This window comes from Trichosurus vulpecula, chromosome 4, assembly GCF_011100635.1.
Source record: "Trichosurus vulpecula isolate mTriVul1 chromosome 4, mTriVul1.pri, whole genome shotgun sequence".
Taxonomy (NCBI): Eukaryota; Metazoa; Chordata; class Mammalia; order Diprotodontia; family Phalangeridae; genus Trichosurus; species Trichosurus vulpecula.
This window is the reverse complement of record NC_050576.1, coordinates 28,582,127-28,607,392: the sequence shown is the minus strand read 5'-3', so window position 1 is coordinate 28,607,392 and position 25,266 is coordinate 28,582,127. Positions and strand designations below refer to the sequence as shown.

The 25,266-nt window shown below is 43.2% G+C and overlaps 1 protein-coding gene across 1 annotated transcript in view; it reads right to left on the bottom strand.

The window, feature by feature from the left end:
- Window positions 1-8,174: 8,174 nt before the first annotated feature.
- LOC118846676 (calreticulin-like) overlaps window positions 8,175-25,266 on the bottom strand; it is a 47,331-nt gene continuing 30,239 nt past the window's right edge. The window contains exons 9-10 of the mRNA XM_036755447.1: window positions 24,109-24,348; window positions 8,175-8,243 (exon numbers count right to left, since the gene is read on the bottom strand). Coding sequence (XP_036611342.1) covers window positions 8,175-8,243; window positions 24,109-24,348 — 309 coding nt within the window. The remainder of the gene's footprint in view (window positions 8,244-24,108; window positions 24,349-25,266) is intronic.

Sequence of the window (25,266 nt, the reverse complement as noted above, 5' to 3'; positions counted from 1 at the left end):
CTCAGGTGGGTGCCCTGGAGGATGGCGGTGCCCTTGCCAGAAAGAGGGAAGTTCAGAAAAGCGATGGCTTTGATGAGGAGGAGATAGCAAGTTCTGTTTGGGATGTAATGAGATGGAGACCCTGTGGGGCAGGCTGATAGAAGGGAAAAGCAGGCAGCTGGCAATTCCAGCCTGGAGTCAGGAGAGAAAAACAAAGGCTTTCGCAGATAAAAGTTAGGAGCCATCTACATGTACACATACTTAAAGCTACTAAGCCTCAAACTCCCATTCAGGTCTTCTGACTATAAGTCTGGTTGGCTGGTTCTTCTTTCCACCAAGTCATACGGCCTGCTTTTACACACTGGGCCACTTTTTGGGATAGGCAATATCTAGAAATGGCTAGTTTTCATGGTATCATAGGTGTAGAGCTGGAAGGGACCTCAGAGGCCATGCAGTCCAACCACCTTGCACATGAAGAGATGGAGGCCCACAGAGGGGAAGTGACTTCAGATCACAGATCTAGGGACAGAAGAGCGGCTAGGTGTTGAAGTGGATAGATCGACTGGCCTGGAGTCAGGAAAATCTGAGTTCGATCCAGCCTCAGACACTAACTAGTTTTGTGACCCTGGGCAAGTCACTTGATCCTGTTTGCCTCAGTTTCCTCACCTGTAAAATGAGCTGGAGAAGGAAATGGCAAACCCCTCCAGTACGTGCCAAGAGTTGGACATGACTGAAAAACGACCAAACAATGGCAAAAAGAGATAGGACCTCAGAGGCCGTTTAGCTCTATCCACTCAATTGACAGATGAGGAAACTGAGGCTGAGGGGGAAGGTGACTACTGACTTAGCACTTACTTGTTCAGGGTCCCATAGCCAGTATGTGTCAGACCTAGAGCTTGGACTCAGGACTCCCTCACTCCAAGTCCATTTAGCTGCCTCAGGAGTTCCTAAAGTAAAAGAACAATCACTTATACCTACACCTGACTTGATTTACAAAGCCCTGCGAGGTGGGGAGTACAGATACTGTCATCCCCCTTTTACAGATGAGGAAACTGAGGCCAGGGCCACACAACCAGTGAGTGGCAGAGCAGAGACTCAAAGGCAGCCATCCCAACCTCTGTGGCTCCAAGGCCAGTGAGTGTCCTTCACGTTCCATCATTCCACCGATGATGCAGAATGGAGGCCCCACAAACAAGCCGAGAGCGAGAGGAAACAGGAAGGGCCCAAACAGCCAGAAGAGCAAACTGGTCACATTTTCAAAAGTAGCTCGGTCCATGTCCCACTTTGTGGGATTAGTGTCACTATTAATGTCACGAGACCAGCCAACGTAAGGACCAGGCCGTGCTTAACGATAGATGAGTATTGCACTTATCACCAAAGAAAGAAGGATTGGTGGGGAGGCAGAGGCAGTTTTGTTTACTGGCCTCTTTCCTTCCTTTGTTGATTTTTTCCTTTTTCCTGTTAGATCAGGGATTCTTAACCTTGTTTGTACCCTTTAGGCAGTCAGGCTGATAAAGCCAAGGCATCTCTTCTCAGAGTACGACTTTTCAGTGCATAAAGTATACAGGATTGGGGCAGCTAGGTGGCGCAGTGAGTAGAGCACCGGCCCTGGAGTCAGGAGGACCTGAGTTCAAATCCGGCCTCAGACACTTGACACATGTACTAGCTGTGTGACCTTGGGCAAGTCACTTAACCCCGATTGCCCTGCCAAAAAGCAAAAAAAAAAAAAAAAAAGTATACAGGATTACAAAGACAGTGAAATATACTTATCAAAATGTTTTTAAATTTATTGATTTATTTTTAGTTTTCAATATTCACTTCCATAACATTTTGAGTTCCAAATTTTCTACCTATTTCTCCCCTCCCCCCACCCCAATGGTGTGTAATTTGATATAGGCTCTACATACACATTCATATTGAACCTATAAAATATTTTTAAAACAAGCTTGCAGACCCCAGGAGTTAAGAACCCCTATGTTAGAGGGTTCTAGAAATGATAAACAAAAAAAAAATTTGCTGTGACAACATATTTTGCATCCATCCCTGAAGGTCCTTTCATCTGCAGATTTCAAAGTAGTTTTGCCATCAGTAATTACTATCTTGGTTTTATAAGTGAGAAGGCAGAGGTACCTCTAAATTAAGCAGCTTGCTTTCGGTCATGTGGCCAGTCAGCAGCCAGGCTCCCTTTAGAACAAAGCAGCTCTCTTCACCAGGGATGCTCTAACTAGGCCACATTCTGGGAAACTGGAAGCTTCAAGTAATTAGGCTAAGAGTTTGGGGAACAGGAGGATTCCATCCCAACCTTTGTATTGTGGCTTTTTTCCCTGGGTTATGAAAAACTCAACCTCCTGATAATCCAATCAACTCTTGCTAAGCAGCTCTGCCTTACTTAAAATGTGCGTGTATTCCTCCCTCCTTCTATGTGTCTGTACCCATGCATAAAGATCCAAAGCTTCTCCTTCTGTCCCAGCTCTTCATCCACCTAGCTTTCACAGGCTGGCAGGGCAGAACAGAATTCAAGGAGGTCTTGCCCACTGAGCTGCAGAGAAGTTTGTTCTCTGGCCCAACTCCAGCATTTCAAGAGCTTCAGTAAATGGATATCAATGCTCCCTTCACCAAGGTAGGTCACAGCACTTCTCTGTGCAGTAACAGACTCCTGGATGGCCCTGTTCCTATTGAGGATTTCATTGCTCTTCCATTCTCCCTGGTTCAAGATGTTGAGCTCATTCTCAATGCCTCACCTTCCCCCTACGTAGCCAATCATCTGCCAGGTTTTGTTTCTATCTCCACAGCATCCTTTCTACTCATGCTCCTGCCACCCTTGTTTGGGTTCTCATCACATCCCACCGGGGGTACTGCAGTGGCCTCCTCATCAATCTGCCTATCCTGACTACTCATGCTCCTGCCACCCTTGTTCGGGTTCTCATCACATCCCACCAGGGGCATTGGAGTGGCCTCCTCATCGATCTGCCTGCCACATATTTCCTCCCACCACAATACAGCCTTCACACAGCCACCAAACTGAAGTTCCTAAATGGTAGATCTGGTCATGTCATGGTCTTACTCCAATAGCCTTCTTTTACCGCTAGGATCAAATATAAGCTGATCTGTTTGGCAAAAGAAGGCCCCAACCTACCTTTCTATCCTTACTGCACCCACACTAAGGTGTAGCCACACTAACCTCCTTGCTGTTCCTCATAAATGTAACTCTATCTCTTGCCTCCATACCATTGCCCTGGTAGTCTCCCATGCTGGGAATATATTCCCTCCTCACCGCCATGTCTCAGAATCCCTAGTTTTCTTCCAGGCCTACCTCCAGCTATCAGAGGTTCCCCTCAAATCATCATGTATCAATTTTGTACTTACTTATACATATACATACGTACATATATGTGGATGTATGTGTGTATATTGTTTCTCCGACTAGAATGGAATTTTTTCTTTGTATCTCCCCTGCCTCAGAACAGATGATTAAGAAATGCTTATTGATCGATCAATTAATTAGTAGGCAGTTTCATGACTTATTGGAGCCCCAAAAGCTCATTACTAGATAGTATACTCTCTGGTGGTGAGTTCAAGCTGGTCCTCAAGCAATCGACAATCGATTAATTAATTAATCGATTAATCAATCGATTAAGTGTCTGCTATGTGCCAAGCAATTGGAATCCAAAGTTAAAAATGAAGCAGTCCTTGCCTTGGGGGGGGATTATATCCTATCAGGGAAAGAATATGTACGTAAGTGTAATTACAAAACAAATCACAGGTAGTTTGGGGAGGGAGCAAATTAGCATTTGGGGGTATCCTTAGACACACAGTATGTCACTGGAGCCATATTGGGAGCCCTTCCAGCTTGAGGAAATACCCATTTGAGTTTGAAGTTTTCAAGTACCCAGGATTACCTTCCCACAAAATCAGGCATCTGAGCAGGGCTAGTGAGCAGAAAATAACGGAGGAGGATGGCACATCTGGCCCCTGGCCCCAAACTGGGAACACTAAGATCTTGAGGGGGGCTTTTTTAAGTAGCTGCTTTGTGTCTGGTATTGGAGATAAAAGTAGAAAGAACAAAACAATGAACTTACAAACAATAACCAAAGTACTTCCTCTGCTGAGGACTCAGAGGCAAGAAAGGCAAACAAGCCGTGCCTTCTGCTTGGTACGTGGAAAGTGTGCTGGACACATTGTACCACCTCCCAGCCCTGGCTTCTGCCCCACCCTCTCTAAGTCCTGGAAGGCTCTCCCTCCTCACCTCTAACTTTCAGAATTCCTGCTTTCCTTCCAAACTTAGCTCAAGTGACATCTTTGCTGATTCCCACCCTCCGCCCAGGGGATAGGCTTCCCTTCCCCAAACCACTTTGTGTTCACTTGGTAGAAAGTATGTACGCATATCTCCTCCCTTTAGACTGTGAGCTCCATGAAGGCAGGAATGGCCCTTTTAGCTTTGCATCCTCAGCTCCATAACACTATATTTAGTTGTAAAAATAACAATATTTTATTTTCTTATTTAATGTGCAAGAGTGACAAAATCACAGGGCATTTTGGAGTTGGAAGGCACCTCAGAAGTACCTAATATGCCTTTTTTTTAATTTTTGCAGGGAATCAGGGTTAAGTCACTTGCCCAGGGTCACACAGCTAGTATATATCTGAGGTCAAATTTGAACTCAGATCCTCCTGACTCCAGGGTTGGTGCTCTATCCACTTTGCCACCTAGCTGACCCTAGTGTATTTTCTGTGCCTAAAAATAATATCACTCCCCACCATAATATTCCTCAAAAATGGTTATCTAGCCTTTGCTGGAAGACCACCAGTGAGGTCAATCAGTCAGCAAATAAGCATTTATTAAGTGATTATGCCCCCTCCCTCCCATGAAAGCCCATTCTCTTTGGGGATAGCTCTGAGAGTTCTGAGAAAAGTCTCTGGATTATTTCAGGCCTCCTAGACTGGCTGGCATTCTATCCTCAGAGCTTCTAGCAGCAGGTGGCTGGCACCTGGCCCTTGTCTCCTAAAGCAGACCTCTTTCCACAGCCTCCCCAAAAGTCCCAGCTTAGAGGGAGAGAACAGCTTGGGAGATGGCCCCTAGTCAGGACCCTTAAGCCTTTGGTTCCGGGAGAAGCCTGCTCACCTTCGTGTTCCCCTTCTCCAGGCCTTTTCACACCCCCTTGACAAAACAGTTTCCCTTCTGCTAGGAAAACATCTAACTACCTCTCATCAGCCCTTCTCATTTTTTCATTTGTTACCGACTGGTGCCTGTTTTCAGGGTCCTGATGCTGCCCCAGGGCCTTTAACTAGCATCCGTTCTCTGCCTCTCCCCACTTCTTGCCTTCAAGGCCCAGCTCCTGGAGGCTGGCTTATTCCTGCAGGCTCCCAATGGCCCTTTTTTCCTCAACTCCCAGTCATGTGGTGACTTGTGTGTGTGTCCTGGGCCTCCAGTGAGGCTGTTCTTCCTGCCCCATCTCAGCTCCTCAGGGTCAGGGCCTGAGATGGACTCAGCTATGGCTCTTTGCTGCAAGCTGATCTTGGCTCAGGTCACAGACTGAGGTTCTCCTCTGGGCGGTCAGATAAACAGTGGAGAGCCAGAGTCAGTTGCCATGGAGACAGTACCTGCCACCAGCATCACTCCAGGACAAGGCCCCAGGCCAAGAACCCAGTGAACTGGTCGTTCTCCCCATCTAGCAGTCACCCTCACCTCACACCTAGGTGTGAGTCCCAATTCAGACACTTACTAGCTGTGTGACCCTGGGCAAGTCACTTAGCCTTTCTGTGCCAAAGTTTCCTTATTTGTAAAATGAAGATCTTGGACTTGATAAGGGACAACAAGGTGACATAATGAATAGAGCCCTGAACCTGGAGTCAAGAAGACCTGAGTTTGAATCTGTTTGCCTCAGTTTCCTCAACTATCAATTGGGGATAATAAAAGCATCTCTCTCCCAAGGTTGTGAGGTACCCTCAATGAGACATTTGTAAAGTGCTTAGCGCAGAATCTGGCACATAGTAGGCACTTAATAAATGCTTATTTCCTTCCCTTTTTTACCATGATGCCTGACTGTCCATCCACAGTGCCAAGCTCTGCTGGGCCTGGCATTCTTATTCATTGGGTGTATCCAGAGAACATCCACAGTGAGAAGACGCCCATTCTGACTAAGGATCCAGCTCTGGCCTAAAAAAAATGTCATTGATATTTAAAGTCCTCCACCCACACCAAAGAAACTAAGGTCAAACCTCCCTGAGCCTTGAGTCACTCTTCAAGCCTCGGGGTGATTGGCCAGTTCAGAAATTCCCAGCTTCCTAAAGCTCCTTTGTATTTAAAGGCAACTAAGCTGGGGTTTTTTTTAATCCCAGGAGAGTTTCCCTACACCTGTGATCTGTCAGGTGGGGACAAAAAAAAAGCTGCTATTTATTCAGCTTGGCAAAACCAAGTAGCCAATGCTAGTCCGGGACACCAGGAGGTGCTAGAAGGCCTCTGACACCAAACCCGATTACTGTAAAAACACCAGCTTAGTTAGACCAAGGCTCTGGTCCTCCTAGTGAAACCAGCATGGAACTGGACTCTAATAAACCTCTCTGTGCCCACTTCCTGGGTGACACTCTAAGATATTGGGAAGACGGGTCACCAGACCCAAGGCTGGGACAGTGGGCAGGGAACGACAACAATATTACAGCATCCATAAGTCAGAGAGGCATGGGGTGGGCTAGAAGGAGCTAGACAATATCAAGAGGACTGGATTCGAAGGTCCTCTCCCTGCTCAATCTTCAATGGCTCCCCAGTGCTCGTAGGATAAATTATAAACACCTCATTTATAGTCATCGATCACCCAGCTCCCACCTACCTTTCCAGTCTTATTTCATACGGGCAGCTAGGTAGAACAGTGGCTAGAGTTCGGAGCCTAGAGTCAGGAAGACCTGAACTTAAATTCAGCCTCAGATACTTCCTAGCTGTGTGACCCTGGGCAAGTCACTTAACCCTGTTTGCCTCAGTTTCCTCATCTCTAAAATGAGCTGGAGAAGGAGATGGCAAAACCCCTACAGTACCTTTGCCAAGAAAACCCCATGTGGGGTCATGGAGATTCGAACATGACTGAAAAATGACTCCACGACAAGCTGGGTAGAACAGTGGTTAGAGGACTGGAGTCAGGCAGTCCTGAGTTCAAATCTACCCTCAGATATTTCCTGGCTGTGTGACCCTGGGCAAGTCATTTAACCTCTGTTTGTCTCAGCATCCTCACCTGTAAGATGAGGCTAACAATAGCACCTACTTCGGAGGGTAGTTACAAAAATCAAATAAAACATTTGTAAAGTGTTACATAAATATGGGATGTTGTTACAACGTCACCTCCCTCCTTGCACGCTCCGCTCCGGTCTAACCTGGTCTGCTAGCAGGGGACTGTACAACACTCGCCATCATCCACCCCATGCCCTTGCACAAGGGTCTGGGATGTCGGCCTGCTCACCTCCTTGTCTTCCAGCTCATCATTCCCTCTGAAGCATGACCCACATGCTCCCTCCTGACTCCCCCAGTACTTAAGACTCTAACCCGACTTCTTCGAAATCCTTTGGATCACGTTGTAACCACCATTCTATTGACCTGGTTGTATATAAGGGAAACCTCTAGTAGAACACAAGCTGTGTGAGTGCAGAGACTTGTTGGTCTCTGTATCTGAACTATATTCCTCTTCCATTCCCTTGGTCTTTTAAAGCTCCTCCCTTCCTTCAAGGGCAGCTAGGGGGCGCCATAGTGCACAGAGCACCTGGCCTGGACTCACACAGACTTGTCTTCTTGAGCTCAAGTCCTGCCTCAGATACTTACCATCTGTGTGACCCTGGGCAAGTCACTTTTCCCCGTTTGCCTCAGTTTCTTCATCTGGAAAATGAGCTGGAGAAGGAAACGGCAAACCACTCCAGTACCTCTGCCAAGAAAACCCCAAATGGGGTCACTGAGAGTCGGACACGGCTGAAAAACAACTTAACAGCAATCCTTCCTTCAAGGCTCAACTCAGATGCCACTTCACTATGCTCCCCCCACCCCAAACTCCACCAGACAGTGGAAGTGACCTGTCCCCTCTTCATAGCTCTCCTAGGGCCTTGCCTAGACCCCCTCTTTACATTCACCTCCGTTTTCTTTATGTGCCATAGAAGAATGTCATGGACCTCCTCCCTGGCTTGGGGCATCCACCGTGGCAAGGCAGGGCAGCTGCTGGCTATCAAAGGGAGCTGCCAGACATCACGGTCTCACGGACACAGACAGTGTCCAGAGGTACAAAAGAGGGAATCTACAGGGGAAGAAGTAAGAGAAAGGGTGAGGGAAAGAGTAGGGGGGAGTGTCCCGGCAAAGGCTCCGTAAACAAAGTCCCTTTAGCCTGTGAGCTCCTTGAGGCCAGGAACTGGCTTTTGCCTCTTTTTGTATCCCCAGTGCTTGGCAAAGTACTTGGCACACAGTAGGTGCTTAATAAGTGTTTATTGATTGACTTGTGTTGTTAGATGTATTTTGCAGAGTAGAAGATGCTGCTCTTAGAACCTTTAACCTGGCGTTTGCAGGAATGAATTCCTTGCAGTCCAGTGGGTGGACGGATAATTTACCTACCACTGTTCACTGTGTTTTCCCTTTAGAAGATAGGGGAACAGAAAAGGATCTATGACTTTATCTCCTCTTATTACTTACACTATGTCTATGTTTCAAATGCTTTTGCTGTTGGATTTTTACCTTTTACATTATTCATTACATTATTCGTAAGATCATAGATTTAGATCTAGAAGAGAATTTAAAAAGAAGGGAGGGAGGGAGGGAAAGAGGGGGGAAGAAGGAAAGGAAGGAAAGGAAAGAAAAGAAGGAGAAGAAGGAAGGAAGGAAAGAAGAAGGAAGGAAAGAAGGAAGGAAGAAGCATAAAGTACCTACTATGTGCCAGCCACTGTGCTAAGCACTTTACAAATTTTATCTCATTTGATCCTTGCAACAGCCCTAGGAGGTACGTGTCATTATTATCACCCAGTTTTACGGTTGAGGAAACTGAGGCACAGAGCACTCAAGTGACTTGCCCAAGGTCTCAAAGCAAAAGTCTGAGTCTCAGACTTTCCTAATTCCAAATCCAGTGATATAGGCCATAATGTTAAACTCAAATAGAAACAGGTCTTTGTGAGCTGCAGCTGGTTGTTGTCCATTCTCAGAGAGGACCAAAATGACCTCACTACTTTAGAGTCAAGTTACAATGAGTCTGACTGTGGCTGATCAGACCAATATGAGCTCAGAATACTCTACCACAGGTGTCCATGTGAACATTTGGGGTGGATTCTTTAAATTTTCATATCCAGTGTTTCCTTTGAGCTACTTCAATTCTGCTTTGCTCATAGAGCATAGTACCTTCTCTGATATGGGCACACCATGCTGAGCGGTGCTGTGCCAATGTCTTCCATGTCACACAATCAATTCCAGAGTTCCTAAGAGAGACCTTGAGAGTGTCCCTATATCGTTTCTTCTGACAACCATGTGAACACTTGCCCTGTGTGAGTTCTCCATAAAATAGTCTTTTTGGCAAGCATGTGTTTGGTATACATGTTGGCAAGCAATGTGGCCAGCCCATTGGAGTTGCACTCTCTGTGGGAGAGTTTGAACTGCAATGGATTCTCATGAGTTCCTCTCAGCTGACCTCCCCTGGGTTCTCCTTGCCACCCAACTGATCTCATTGTGTTAGCATCCAACAACTTGGCATGACTAGAAAACCAGGGCCATTTCATTGTCTTGGATCCACTGGGCACATGTGAGGCAGTCCTGGCCCTTCTTTAAGAACTCTGTTGGCTTTTTTTTTTGGTTGTTGTTGAAACAGCAAAAGAAAAAATGAAGTGTTAGAGATGCAGACATCTCAGCACCCATGATGGGAATGAGGCCTTCCTCAGCCATCTGAAATCAAAACCATCCAAAGGCCAGCTCAGGGGTTAGGTAGCAGCTTGAGCATACTGCCACCTAGTGGCCATCTGAGTGTCATTCACTGGACAGAAATAAGTTCCAGAAATAGACTGAATTAGGAAAAACTGGAGCCCCCAAAGGGTACCCTTGCCTTAAAACAGTTCATTCAAAAAACATTCAGTTTAACAAAAATCTCCTGTTCATGGGACCAAGATTTAGAGCTAGAAGAGAATTCAGAGGCATCTGGTACAGGGATTTAACAACAGGTTCCCCAGAAAAAAAAAGTACCCATGATACACTTTTAAGTTTATCCTGCATTAGTAACATTTTTGCCATCAATTTCTTAAATCTTGATAAGCAACAAAGCAAATAAAGTCTTAATCTGTAGCATATGCCAATTTCTGAACTGTCAATGCACTCACTGGAAATGCAACATGAGCTGGTTTGAGTTGGCTCCAGTACATCTCCTTCAAGCTGCCTATTGGAGGGGCAACCAAGGACAGTGGTGGAAACAGTGCTTTGGGGTCCCCAGAGACAGGGACATTCACTCAGGCGGGCTCCAGATTCACAGGTAGCAGAGAAAAGGAAGGATTTTGGCACATTAAGGTGTGCCTGGGCACACCTTTCATACATACCTATGGTGAGTATGTGTGCCAGGTGGGACTAACTGAGATCTGGGTCTGTAGGGTCTTTACTGGACCCTAGGTGCTACAGTCACTGTTATAATCAATTTTCTTACTGCTCCCTTTCTTCTCTTCCCACTGATAGGAGAATGTAAAGTACATAGAGGTCATACTATGAGGTTAGGATGGCGCCAGATTGTGGAGGGCTTCAAATGCCAAGCAAAGCCAATAAATTCCAGGAGGGCTGTGATGGTGCCTTGTCTAATTTAGGAGGGAGCCCTCACCCTTCTGTCCCACCCCATCATCCAACTTTTCTGTTCACACTTGAGTTGCTGAACACTGGTGGTGATGGTCACACACACTCACGCCAGCTGGGCCCACTCTAGTTTCATGTTATCCAACCTTAACCTTGTGGTCACTGATGCACAGCACTCCCTGTATTCTTTGCTAATTGGCTATCAGGCTCCTCCACCCTTCTCTTTTCTCAAGCCACCCACTCTCTGCAAAGAACCTTGCCTCCTCCATTGCTGAGGAAGTCAAGACCATCTGTTGCGAGTTCCTTCATCCCTGCCCCCCCCCCAACCATACCTCAACCTCAAGCCCTTTCCCTTCCTCCTTCACTCCAGTCTCTATGGAAGAAGCGGCCCCTCTAATTGCCAAGGCCACCTCTATCTCGTGCCCTCAGTTGTCCCATTCCTTCCCACGTCTTCTAGAAATGTCAACCTTCCGCTGTTGTTTTTCCCCTCTCCCTGCCAATCCCTCTCCAGCAGCTGGACTAACAAGTGCACCTGGGATCCCACCACCCTGAAAACGCTTTCTCTTGACCCAGCCAATTGGAGAAGCTCTCCTCTTTAGTCCCCTTTCCTGGCCCTTCATCCAGGCCCTGCCCACCTCCCGCCTCTTTCCTCCTCACTCTACAGCTCCTTTCTCAGTGGCCCCACTGTTTCAATTAGCTCGTCAGTTTAAGATCATCTGGATAAAGGTGACTGATCCTTAGATCTAGCCCTAACCTCTCTCTAAAACTCCAATTCTGCATCTCCAGCATCCTGCTGTCTGAAGTGTCCTACCATGGGGAGGCTACAGGATGGGACTTTAGGGGAGGGTCTTCTCCTCTCAGACCCTCTGCTACAAAGCCTGTGGAGTCTGCTCTAGCCCCATCCCTGCAGCAACCTAGAATGTGCATTCTCTGATTGTCTGCAGCTGCAGGCAGCTTCTGGTGGTAGGGTACTATGGGAGTGTGCTAGTCCTCTGGAGAAGATGCTGAGACTATACATATCATCTGTAGGCCCTGGGTGATTAGAGGAGGGCTCCGGGAGTGGCAGAATGTTCACAATTATGGGTGGGACTGGGGATCGAAGATCTGGCCAGAAGAGGCCTCACTTTGCAAGAATATGTCAGACATCCTGCCACCTGGTGCCTCCAAATGCATCCTCTCTACTAGCACCCCTACCGGCCCTGGCTTGAATATCTTCACAGCCTGAAGCTAAGACAACGTGCCCAACTCCTACCTAGCCACTGAATGACAGCCAGGTCTCAGACCTTTGGCGCCCAAGAGCCCTCTTCCATCTGCAGCACCTCATTGCCCCTAATCTGGCTGTTCAAATTCTGAAATGACTCATCTGCAGAAAAAACAACCACCTGATCACATCGTTCTGGCTTCATGCTATTTTCAGGGCTGAGAAAAACTTTTCTAAAGTCCAAAGAGCACCAGGCAATACCAGAATGTGCTTAAGTCTACCCAAGAGCCAAATAAATGGAAGTCATTTGGTTTGAGTATAATTGTCGAAATTTTGAAGAAAATGTCTAGCCCTGTCAGCCTACATCAACCTATACCTTTTGTGCTGTAACATGGAAAAGAGATTAGATTTGTTAAACTGGATGGCAGAGGTAGGAGCAAAGAGCATGTGTGGAGTACAAGACCCTTACCAATATAATATAAAAATCCATAAAATAAAGAGGAGTCTCGAGGAAGAACAGAAGGTATTTATTCAATTCTCGCAAGAAAGGGGTGTCACCTCCTCTAGGATGGACCAGCAGAAGGAGGAGAGTTACAAAAGGCAAGACACCAATATATATCCTAAGGGGAGAAAATTCCCGACCACCACCATCCCTCCTCTCCATTGACTGGAAGGCTGGCTTGCAATCTAGGCGCAAAAAGATAAACAAAGAACCAGAAAATCAGGCACAGCCAGTCCAAACATATCTCCTTATTTAGCAACTAGCTGCTGATGTGGAAGTAATATGGCTAAGGTAAAGAGGAGGAGGAGGGGTTGGTGTCTGTCTTCCTGGAGCAGGAGATAAACAACTTGTATATAGTCCCTTATATCCTTATTTGGTAAAACTTTGTGCTAACACTAAGGAAGAGAAGGGAGGGCACTTACTGCCCCAAGCCCTGAATTCCTAGAAGTTGGGTAACCAAATCCCTACAAGATTAAATCCCGAGTCCATTTTATTCCTCCAAGACTCCACTTACTTTAGGAAGAAAATAATTCCTATATTCTCCCTCTGTCAAGTCTTCACTTCCACTCAGTTCCTCCTCTTATTTCATACTTTTTGAAGACTTCACACACCACTGTTGATATAAATTATCCACCAGCCTATCTTCTTCATTTATCACACGTTCATACCACATTCTTTTCTCCATCATGCCTGCATTCCCATTACCCTTCTCAGGCTTGTTCCCCTCTTCCTCTTTTACAGGCTTTCCATCCCTCAAAATCCTCAACCTAGTTGATTCGGAATAAACAATAGATTGGAGCCTAGAAGATATAAGAGACACTAAACAATTCAGTATACAAGGACCGAACAGGAGACAAACTATAATCATCACAATAAAGAAAGGCTAGAAAAGATTATCGATTTCCACTTGTATAAACACAATCATGTATAGATACTCGCAGCAATCACGGTTCTCACACAAAGAAAGTGTGGTTTGAGGCTCATGTACCTACCCTGTGCTTCAAGTTCTTGGATTCAGCTCACTTGACTGTCCATGTGGTAGGAGGTTCAACAGGTCCTTTTACTCTAGTGTGATGAGTCCAGCCCCTCTCTTGAGTTTGAATTGCTGTATCTGAAGTTGACAGAACTTGGAGGGCGCCTTCCCAAATAAGGGCAAGTTTCTCTTCCTTCCAGGTTTTAATCAGGACCCAATCCTCCAGCTGATACCTATGAACAGGAAATCCCAAAGGTGGGGTTTGAGCAAATTAGTCCTTTAATCTGCAAAGCACAAAGGTGTTTAACCAAGGAAACCACATGTTTTCTAAGAAACCTATCTTTCTGATCAAACCAGAGGTCCCAACTATCTTTATTTTTCCCCAGATATGGGTGTCCAAAAAGGAGTTCATAAGGGGAGAGTCCTATGTCCCTCCTCTCTTTTGTTCATTGAAGGCCTCTCACGTCGGTCTTGGTACATCTGGATTCTTCCCCTTAACTATCACCCCTTTTAATAAATATGGGAAGGATTGATTGATGCATTGACAAATCAAAGGGGGCAGTCCCCTTTGTAAATACAGATACAAAGATCCAAAAGAAAACAATAATGCAATTGTCAGGGAGGTCCCCTGGTCCTTGGAATCTGTTCCAGCCATCTTCAGCATCTTCTTCCTCTCGTCTTCTTGTAGGAACCAGCTTTTTGTCCACCTTCCTACAAAAGTCACCTTAGCACAATTTTAAACTACCATTTCTAATCCTTATACCCTGATCATTTTTATAAATTCAAAATTGGAACCTTAGCCAACTGTCATGTTTAAGAAATTCACATCAGAACCCAGTTTCTTATGCTTTACATTAACCCATTATTAATTTCCCCACCAGGAGGATGAGATTTCACTAAGGAATTAACAACAGGCTCTAGTACATACATAAATACATTAAATAATCAATTTTTAACACAGTACATATAAAATCTTAACCTTTTAGTCATGCCATGTTCCTTCGATGGCATTATTAAATAAACAACAAGCCATTCTTCTTTTAACATTACTAATTGTAACAAAGCTTAGACAAGCTTATTGACCAAATAACATTCTCACAAACCTTTGACCTAATTGTCTCCATACCATTACCAAGAATTAAAAGACCCTAACTTATGCACACACAGGAACACTAGTCCCAGTCCTATAGCAATCTAAGATGTTCCATAATCAATTATTTTAACAGATTTGTTACTGTACTTACAAAACCTTCTGATTATAGAAATTTGCCACCAAGAGATTAGGGACTTAGAATAAGGGGACCATATTTTCCCCAGCTTCCTGTGAACTCCAGGCAGAAGTTGTGTCAAACTGCAAGCTGCGTTGAGACAGGCTTAGTCTGCCAAGTTTCAGTTAAGGGGATCGAGTCAAGGGGGTCCCACCTCAGCACATGCTGAACAGTTGCCCTCTTAACTTTACCATGAAATCATACCTGTAGTTCATGCCTGCCCCCCCCCCAGGGCTGCTGGCATCTTGGGTCAGCCTTCCTTGATATTCACACCTGGAGTTAGACTCAGAAAAACAGTTAGTTAACAGCCCCATTAAGTCTTTGAAGAGCAAGTTCTAATAATCAGTTTAAGATATGATTATAATCTCACATTGTTTAAGGAATATCCTTAAAGCTAGCTCTAAATAGTTTGCATGCATTTCCTCCCTTATTCATAAAATCTTCCTATTAAGATCATAAGTTATTGTTCTAACAAATTTGCATCAGTTTCTCCTCTATTTTTCTATTCTTCTCTAATTATGCCTGATCTGAAAGAGCTGAACCATATGACTTTATGTTTTAGACGATGGAATGAATTCGAATCCACATTTAACTTTTTCCATTAATGCCAGGATATTCTACAGCTTTCTCTAAGGAACACTGAAATTATTTTCCCCAAACTGAAAATGTCTCTGATTTAATTCCAGCAATTAATTGCACCATTTGTATTAATACCCAATTGCTCTTATATCACTTTGAAACATTTAAGGACCTTATTCCACATAGATACAAAGTAACTTTAAATCCCAGCCTTAGTCTATGGGATAATGAGATTCAACCTTACATTTGTATTCTTATCTCACAAACTTCTTTTCCCTTTGTCCAAATTATTCCCATTAATATTTAGACAGAATGTTATCTTTCATATGACTATACAAGAGCACCAACTTATCCATTTGATTAAAAACAACAAGATTTCACATATTTGCATTAATCCAATTTTCCATTTCTCCCCATAAAACTGTCTAGGTCTGTAGGTATATACCTTTCCTTTCATCACTAACTACTCATTTTTGATTACAGAGACCTGCCATAAAAAAAGGCATCATATCATCTCCCCCTGAGAGTGGGTTCTTCTACCTCAGATGGCAATTTTCACTAATAAAAACTGCCAAGGCCAACATCTCAAAATCTAATCTTATCCTAAATCAGTTCTGCTGACTTTAAAAAGCCAGGTTTAGAAGGGGGGGGGGCTGGCTTCTAACCCCTGCTGTTGTCCCTCTTTCCGTACAACTTAAATCCTAGTAACTGCTGCCCCTCCCCCCAAAGCCTTTATAGAAGCCACTATATAAGCATTAATTCCCCAAATATAAGGTTCTCACCCAGAAACTCGGAAAATTCACAGTAGGTTCGAACTGCAACAAATTAGGTTACAAATGGAAATTCAGCAGGCCTTCTAAAAATTATAAAAAAGATTTTACAAAACATTTTTCAAAAGTATTTTCCCTTCTTTGAAAACAGTTTAAAATTTATAACAACTCAATTCTTTGTTATTACAGAATTTCTAGATATCACAAGGTTCTTTAGTCAAAAAGGTGTTGTAATGCAGAGAACACTTAGTTTCTATAAATTACATACCCAATTAAATTAGCCTTATCACAATAACAAAGTTTACCAAGACTTTAAAAACTTTCTCCATAGGAATTTCTCTACACAGAAAACTTTACACAAGATTGATAAAAATTCATTACTAGATGGTGCCAAGAATCCTTGTTTCAGTTAACAACCTCAGTTTCTAAATTAAGTATAATTCTTAATCTAACAATGTCTAGATTATAAGAGGAATTGTTTTTCTAACATAGGTAATGCAATGTTAACCAAGTTGCACAATACAAGAAAATTTAGAAATGTAAGCACACCACAAGCAATTATCATGTATTTAAAACTTGACACAGAACTAATTAATTACCAATCAGGTGACCATAACTTAGTTGGATGAGCAAATCAAATCTGGATTCATAATCACTAGTGGTAACATTTTAATTTCTAAGGCCCAATACTCTTAGCTGTAAAAGAAAAGATTATTATTTATAAAATCACATTTTTAACAGTTTACTATGTACCCTGAATTGACAGAAATTACAAAAGGACCCAAAAAGGCCTTTGTATGAATACTTGATTTATAGCAAAACAATTTTAAAAGTAATATTACTTGTTCATAACCAAATATAACAGTTTCAAACTATTACATTCTTATCACACCCTTTTTAAAAGACCAATTCATATATATAACAAAATTTAGACCTCACAAGGGTCTCTCAAATTTTACAGCCTAAGAGAACTCTAAAAAATACAATTTGGAAATAAGATAACTTCAATTACATTTCCAGATTATCACATATAGAAATTATTGATCCTATTACTTCTGGTATTTCTATATTAATACATTAATACACATAAATATATAACATATATTAATACATTAATACCTTAAATATTAGTTTGTCCAAGATAAAATGTGGAGGAGGGAGTGGTTCTTAGGAGCACATACCAGAGCCCTTTTCTTAGAACAAAGGATCTAATGCTTTCTCCAACCAGGCTACGAGCCTCCCTCTGCCCCAGCCCTGGCTTGACCCACCCGCAGTCCTCCAAAGTGGAGGTTGGGGGAGGGGGTGGCTAAAAGCACATGGCAGCTAAGAGCACATTCAGCCGTCATTCTACCCCCACCCAAATCCCTTATCTCCAGCTTCTATCTCTTTCTTTCCCAATTTTTACTGAAACATTTTACCCTCTGCATTCCAGCTTCAATCTCTTTCCTAATCTTGACCCAAATTACTTCAAACATTTCAAGTAAATGAAAAAAAAAAGTATTATATTTACCAAGGTTCTTCTCCAGCTGCTCTTACTTTAAAACTTAAAAGTATATGGCTAACAATTTGCATACTAAAGGAGCTTATCTCCCATCTCCCAACCCTGTTTTCCCCCTAGTTCCTAGAGTTAAAATTTCCACATGAACATAGAATGTTAAACTTTTCTTAAACACACAGACAGGACATTAGACAAAACATTGCGCATGGACAATTTAGAATTCTAGTTCAGACTCATCCCAAGCATTAAATTAAAAATAATACATTCCATGCTTCATATCTCCCCTTGAGGCTAGAAACCTCCTTTCCATGAAACAGTGAAAGGCTTTGAAATGCAAATCAATCTACCCCTCCCTGAGAGAGAGAATTTTTACCATTTCCCAGCACCAGCTCTTTCCTGTCTGGCAGCCAAATGGCTTTGATTGCCACCAAATTCCCAAATCCTTTTTCCCTGGGTCAACCCACCAGTGATTTTCCTCAAAGCACCAGGAGAAATCCATTCTCCCCAGCCAGGTCAAATATTTTAAGTGCTCTTTTCCTCCTTCCAAGCAAATCTTATTTCTCAACTTGGAGCAAATCCAGACATGACAAAGCAGGACTCCCCCCACCTTGCTCTGGCACCTGACTTTCGCTGTCTATGGCCATTTTCCTTTCTACTTTGGCAGTTCATCCCAATCCTTAAGCCTACTCCCTAAAGGGATATCTACCGGTATGTAGATAAATTTTGCTCCGAAGCAATGGGTTTGGACTGTCCCTTCCTCATGCTTAATTTACGAAGCCCATCGCCAGTACTTCCAGATCAGAGACCTAGCTGAATTTACAGAAGTGGTCGCCCTACTCCCCTCAGTCACCCGTGGGGTTCACTTGGTGGCGTCCCTTAACAGGGTCAGCCCATAATTTGATCGAGGTCTGTCGCCGGATCCTCTGAGTTAGTGACTCCACAGTCAAGACCCCAGGAACCCCAGATTTTGCCCTCCCCTGGGTTATAAACGTATAACTTTTGTGACTGTCCTTCCTATCGGCCAGCCGGGATTTGGTTTCACTCCATCGGGGCTTCTCTCAGTTTCTCTTCCTCCTTTCTTCAGGACTTTACCCAGCCGAAGTGAAAATACCCCAAGCCCAGTCTGGGGGCTGCCGAAGAAATCTCCAATGGCGCACTGTCCCGCTTGTGAGTAGGTGGATCCCGGACTAGCCCCCAAAACTGTGTGGGGTACAAGACTCTTACCAATATAATATAAAAATTCATAAAATAAAGAGGAGTCTTGAGGAAGAACAGAAAATATTAATTCAATTCTCCCGAGAAAGGGGCATCACTTCCACTAAGATGGACCAGCAGAAGGAGGAGAATTACAAAAGGCAAGACACCAATATATATATATATTAATGTGAGAAAATTCCCACCCACCACTATCCCTCCTCTCCATTGACTGGAAAGCTGGCTTCCAATCCAGATGAAAAAAGCTAGACAAAGAACGAGGAAATCAGGCACAGCCCATGCAAACATATCTCCTTATTTAGCAACTAGCTGCTGATGTGGAAGTAATATGGCTAAGGTAAAGAGGAACGGGGAGGGGGGGGGGTGGTGTCTGTCTTCCTGGAGCAGGAGACAAACAACTTATATGTAGTCCATTATATCCTTATTTGGTAAAACTTTGTGCTAGCACCAAAGGAGAGAAGGGAGGGCACTTACTGCCCCAAGCCCTGAATTCCTAGAAGTTGGGTAACCAAATCCCTATAAGGTTAAATCCTGAGTCCATTTTATTCCTCCAAGACTCCACTTACTTTAGGAAGAAAATAATTCCTACATTCTCCCTATGTCAAGTCTTCACAAAGTTATCTCCCACTCAAGCAGAAATCATAAAGAATTGAATTTAGGTTTAATGTCAGGAAAAACTTCCTGACCACAGAGAGCTATCCCAGAGTGGAAGGGGCACCTCTGGAGATGGTGTAGTCTCGCTTACTGGAGGTCTTTGAGCAAAGACTGGAGGACCCATTATCATAAGAGGGATCCTTGAAGAGATACAGCTTGGACTAGATGGTTTTTGAGGTCCCTTCTAGTTCTAACCTATTCTGGGATTTATTATTTATTTATAGTCCTTGATAGCCTGAGGAAGGGAGGATAGGTAGGGATGGTATGAATACATGTGTTACCTATGGCCTGGTCAGGGGAACCCTCTTCCCACCAAGGGACCCCAGTTCTGGGTCCATGTGGACTAAGTTTAGTCCTAGGGAAGCCTGGCTCCTAAAAATGGGAGGAGACTCAGGCTCTTCTTAAACACCATGGTTCATTATACCCTTATCCCAGAGATGAATCCTCCCCAACTCAACAGTCCCACTGAAGTGTCTCATGTTTCAAGGTTTTAAGTATCAATTGTTCAAAAAGCATGTATGAAGCTCTTACTTTGTATGTAGCCCAGTCTGGGTCCTAAAGGTACAAATAAAAGATAATAATGGTCCCTGCCCTCCAGGAGCTTATATTCTAACTAGGAAGACAACATGTATGTACATCAGTTCCTGCAAGACAAAGCAAAGCATTTGGGGAAACCAGGAAAGCCTCCAGGAAGAAGTGGCCCTTCAGCTATGTCTTAAGGGAAACCAGAGATTCCACGAGGCAGATGAAAGCAGGAAGAATATCACCCTCCTTCCTGGGAGGATATAATAGGAGATATAGGTTATTATGTCATGTTTTAAGTTTTTGTCAATAAAAAAAGTGAGTGAGTTTTTTGTGTTGTTAGCATCTCTTTAAGTGAAAGATGGGTTTCCATTACTATATTTATACCCTAAAGAGGTCAGTGACAAGAAGGAAGTTCCCATATACACCAAAATATTTATAGCAGCACTTTCTGTGACAGCAAAGAATTTGGAACAAAATTGATGCCCATCAATTGAGGAATGGCAGAATAAATTGTGTTATGTATATGTAATCGAATATTACTGTGGGGTAAGAAATGATATGTGTGATGAGTACAGAGAAGCATGGAAAGATCTCCCAGAAATGATTCAGAGTAAAGTAAATAGAGACAAGAAAACAAGATACACATTAACTACAATCATGTAAATGGAAAGAACAACCACCCTCACACAAAATCGGAAGTGAATGTTGCAGAATCAAAATCAAGCCTAGTTCTAAAGACATCTAGACCCGCCCCCCCCTTCATTCCTCACCCCCTTTGCAGAAGAAGGTCCACAAGTGATGAGCATTGCACATATTTTCAACCTTTTTTTTGATGTACTGATCAGTCGTACTGATTTTTTTTTTGTTTTTACCAGGATGACTCTCTGGCAGCAATGGGGGGAAGGCAGAGGATGCTGAGGAAAACTATGGTGATGTAAATAAACAAAAAGGCATCAATATGAACTTATTTTAAGATAAAAATGAAAAATGGATGGATGGATGAAAAGCAGATTTTAAATGGTTACTCTATGCCAGGCTAACTATGAGCAAATCACTTAGCTTCTCTGGGCTTCACTTCTCTTATCTGTAAAATAAGTACATTGGAGGAGATGATCCCTGTGATCTAAGGTTCCTCCCAACTTTAAATCTATGACCCTATGATCCTAAGCACTTACTCAGTGCTGGGGATAGAAATGCAAAAGCATCTGTCTCTGCTCTCAAGGAGTTTATAATCTAATGGAGGAAACTGTTGGGGCATAGTGAGGTGAGGGATATTTTGGTCCTGAAAAGTTGCCAGGTTGGTAAGTGGGGCCCCATCCAGGAACAGTGGCAGAGCTGATTTAATCATGGTTCATGGTTCCAAACCTGGAGATGGAGGAAGAGATTCAAGGAAGTGAAACTGTTGGAGAAGGTGGTTGGAGACAAGGAGAGGAAGGAGTAAAGGGATCCTTAACTAGGGCTTTCTTGAAATAGTGTTTTGGGAGAGGCAGTCACTAATTAGGAGAGTGGAGCCCCAGGGCAGAAGTTCCTTCAGGTCTCTGGTGTGGGCAGCAAGGTAGTTGGTGAGGAGGTTGTAGAAGAGGTAACTGGGAGGAGGAGGGAAAATAAATATCTGAACTTTCAACTCAATTCAACTTCAATTTGATTTGAAGTCAAATATACTGGGTTACTGATCACTTACCATCCTTGGTGAAATAAGGACAGGACTACATGTACTATCTGCCTCACAAGGAGTTATGGGAAGAGAAAGAAAGAAAGAAAGAAAGAAAGAAAGAAAGAAAGAAAGAAAGAAAGAAAGAAAGAAAGAAAGAAAGAAAGAAAGAAAGAAAGAAAGAAAGAAAGGAAGGAAGGAAGGAAGGAAGGAAGGAAGGAAGGAAGAAAGAAAGAAAGAAAGAAAGAAAGAAAGAAAGAAAGAAAGAAAGAAAGAAAGAAAGAAAGAAAGAAAGGAAGGAAGGAAGAAAGAAAGAAAGAGAAGGAGGAAGGAAGGAAGAAAAAGAGAAAGAAAGAAAGAAAAGAAAGAAAAGAAAGAAAGAAAGAAAAGAAAGAAAGGAAGAAAGAAAGAAAGGAAGGAAGAAAGAAAAAAAGAAAGAAAGAAAGGAAGGAAGAAAGAAAAGAAAGAAAAGAAAGAAAAGAAAGAAAGGAAGGAAGGAAGGAAGGAAGGAAGGAAGGAAGGAAAAAAGAAAGAAAGGAAGGAAGGAAGAAAAAGAAAGAAGGAAAGAAAGATGGAGAAAGTCAACTAGTTTTAAGTACCTACTATGTGCCAGACACTGAACTAAGAGAGAAAGATATATATATATACATACATAGATACATAGCTGGATGGATGGATGGATGGATGGATGGAGAATCAACTAGTATTAAGTACCTACTATGTGCCAGACACTGTTCTAAGAGAGAGAGAGAGACAAATATACATACATAGATATATAGCTTGGTGGATAGATGATGGATGGATGGTCAACTAGCATTCAAGCACATGCTATGTGCCAGGCACCATGCTTAGCAATAGATACATACATACATGCATGCATGCAAACATGATAGATAAATAGCTAGATAGATGCATGGATGGTCAACTAGCATTCAAATACATACTACGTGCCAGGGACCATACTAAGCAATAGATTGCAAGATACATACATACATGATAGATATATAGCTGGATGGATGGATGAAAAGATGGATGGATGCTACAAGTGCTATAGGACTATGAGTGGTTATCATTTCCTCAGGGTTGTTGTTTTAGCAGCCCTAGGATGGATTTGGGCCTTCTCCCTCCTCTCCTATCACACCCACATATTGTGAGCTGCCCGGCCAGGGTTTAGGATTTACTTTGTGGACAGAGTGGCAGGAAGGAGACCTCATGCTGGGCCTCCTTGAGTCTGTGCCCTGACCAATTGATGGAGAAAACCAACCACAGGGTGTGTGGGCATGAAGGTGTGTGAGCAAAGAGCAAACTGTCTAGAAGTAATTCTTTTTTTGTTTGTTTGTTTTGGCAAGGCAATTGGGGTTAAGTGACTTGCCCAAGGCCACACAGCTAGTACATGTGTCAAGTGTCTGAGACTGGATTTGAACTCAGGTCCTCTTGACTCCAGGGTCAGTGCTCTACTCACTGCGCCACCTAGCTGCCCCTAGAAGTAATTCTTAATCTAAAATGAATATGTAAGCAAATGTGGTCTCATGAGCCCGCCCAGGCTAGTTGGGGCTCCATTATCTTCTGACAAGGCAGCCCCATCCTCAGGACCAGAGGGCAGGCAAGAGTTCCTGGCAAAGCCTGGAGGTCTGTCTGTCTCCTTCCTGTTGCCTATGCTGTTGGCTCAGCAGTCACAAGTTTGTTGTTTTCACAGACTTGGTTACTGGTCCTCTGCATTTAGATGAAGATTGTCCTGGAAAGAATCCTTCCAAACCCCTCCATCCTGTGCCCCAGTGAGACTGAGGAATCCATTAAGTAACATTTGGAAAGACCCCTGTGCTGGTCAGGAGACTAAAGGTAACCCTCAGCACAGGTGTGTGGGAGGAATAGGGAGGCTGCTGATGGGCAGGAAGACTGGCTTTGTACATAGGTGGGGCTGAAAGGATCCTCCTTCCCCATCCCCTGCCCCATTTAAAAATCCAGAAATATAAGAACTGAAAATATATGGGCTTATAAACAGAAAATGAAACCAAAAGACTTACCCAAAGATTCATTCCTTTATTATTAGATGCTTGACATTGTAAAAATTTAAGTAATTAAACAAGTGTTTGATCCAAAGGCCTCATACACCATTCATGGTCAGGAAGAAAGTATTACTTTCAAGCATCAGTCAAGAACACAAGACCCCTCTTGACCTAGCTGCTCATAAATTCCTGGCAAAGTACCAAAGGTCAACCAAGGGCTGGTTTCTGCCCATCCATTTCATGAGTGATGTCTCAATGATGCATCCAAGGAGAGTAATAGGTAGTAAGACTTTATTAGACCATATAAGCTCCTTGAAGGCAAGAGACCTTTATCTAAGCCTTGTACCACCCCCGGTACTTAGCCCCACCCAATTGTATTACTCTCTGATCATAATAAATGTTTATTGCCTTTATTTTTGTATTGTTTTAAGTGAGCTCCCAAGCCTAATTAACAATGGCCCATTAGCTATTGACTACGAATTATTATGTTCAATACAATTACAATTCATCCCTTACTTCTGCACCAGTGGTCCCATTCCCTCCTACATCCCTGTTTTCTTCTTCTGTCGGCTCTTTGTCTTTTTCCAGTTCAGGCTGGTTGGCATCTTCATCCTCCTCATCATCCTCCTCTTCCTCCACCTTATATTTCTTCTCATCTTCTTCTTCTTCTTTGGCTTCCATTTTTTTCTTGGTCTCTTCTTGTTGTTGTCTCTTTTCCTCTGCTTCATAGGCTTCCCTCCATATCCTCTCTGGGTCCTGTTTGGATATGTAATTTCCACGTAATTTAGAGGGGATATAAATTCCAGACAACTCTAATTTCCCCCTCCCCCATCTCTGACCCTTGAGAAGTGACCTAGCCTTCAAGGTCAGGTTCATTGGTTCCTCCTACAGAAAGCCTTCACTGATTTTCCCTCCTCCCCCAGGCCAGAAGTGATCCCTCCCTCCTCAGTCCTTGCAGAGCATCATGTTTCTCTCTGGTTCTTGTGTTCTATATTACACTAGAGTTACTGTAAAGTTATATTCCATAGTATTATATAGCTGCATCATTTCCCTTCCCTTCTCCCCTCTCCCACCATTATACACTCCATAAAGGCAAGAACTGTTTTAACTATCTAAAGCTCTCCCCATAGTGCCTAGCATAATGTCTTACACATAGTAGGTACTTGAACTGGTGGATTATTCAATGAACAAATGACTCTAGCTAACCCTGTAGGAGAAATTTTAACTCCTTGACTACATTTTAAAGGGTCTATAGAGTAGTGTTCATTTTCTTGGGAGTGGGGAAGTTGGAGGAGACCAGCCTTTGGTGGTTCCAGGGGAAAGTAATCTTTTTTCTCACCAAATTTCTTATAATATTTATTGCAATCTCTCCTTCCTATGTATCTTTTCTTCCCTTGTAGCCTAGTTATTTGTGTAGTTGTCCTTCCCTTTGTAAGTTCCTTGAAAGAACTTTGTATCCCTAACACTTAACATGGTGCCTTTTGCATAGCAGGCATGTGACAATTATTTAGTGAGTTGAATGGAGGTGTCATTGATTCACAAATTGTCTACCTAGAGAGCAACAAGTACACTCATTCATTGTTGGTGGAATTGCAAACTTGTAGAATCTTTTTGGAGGGCAAGTTGGTTCTCTATACACAGCTGCAAATAAAAGTTTTGGAAAAGTTATAAAAA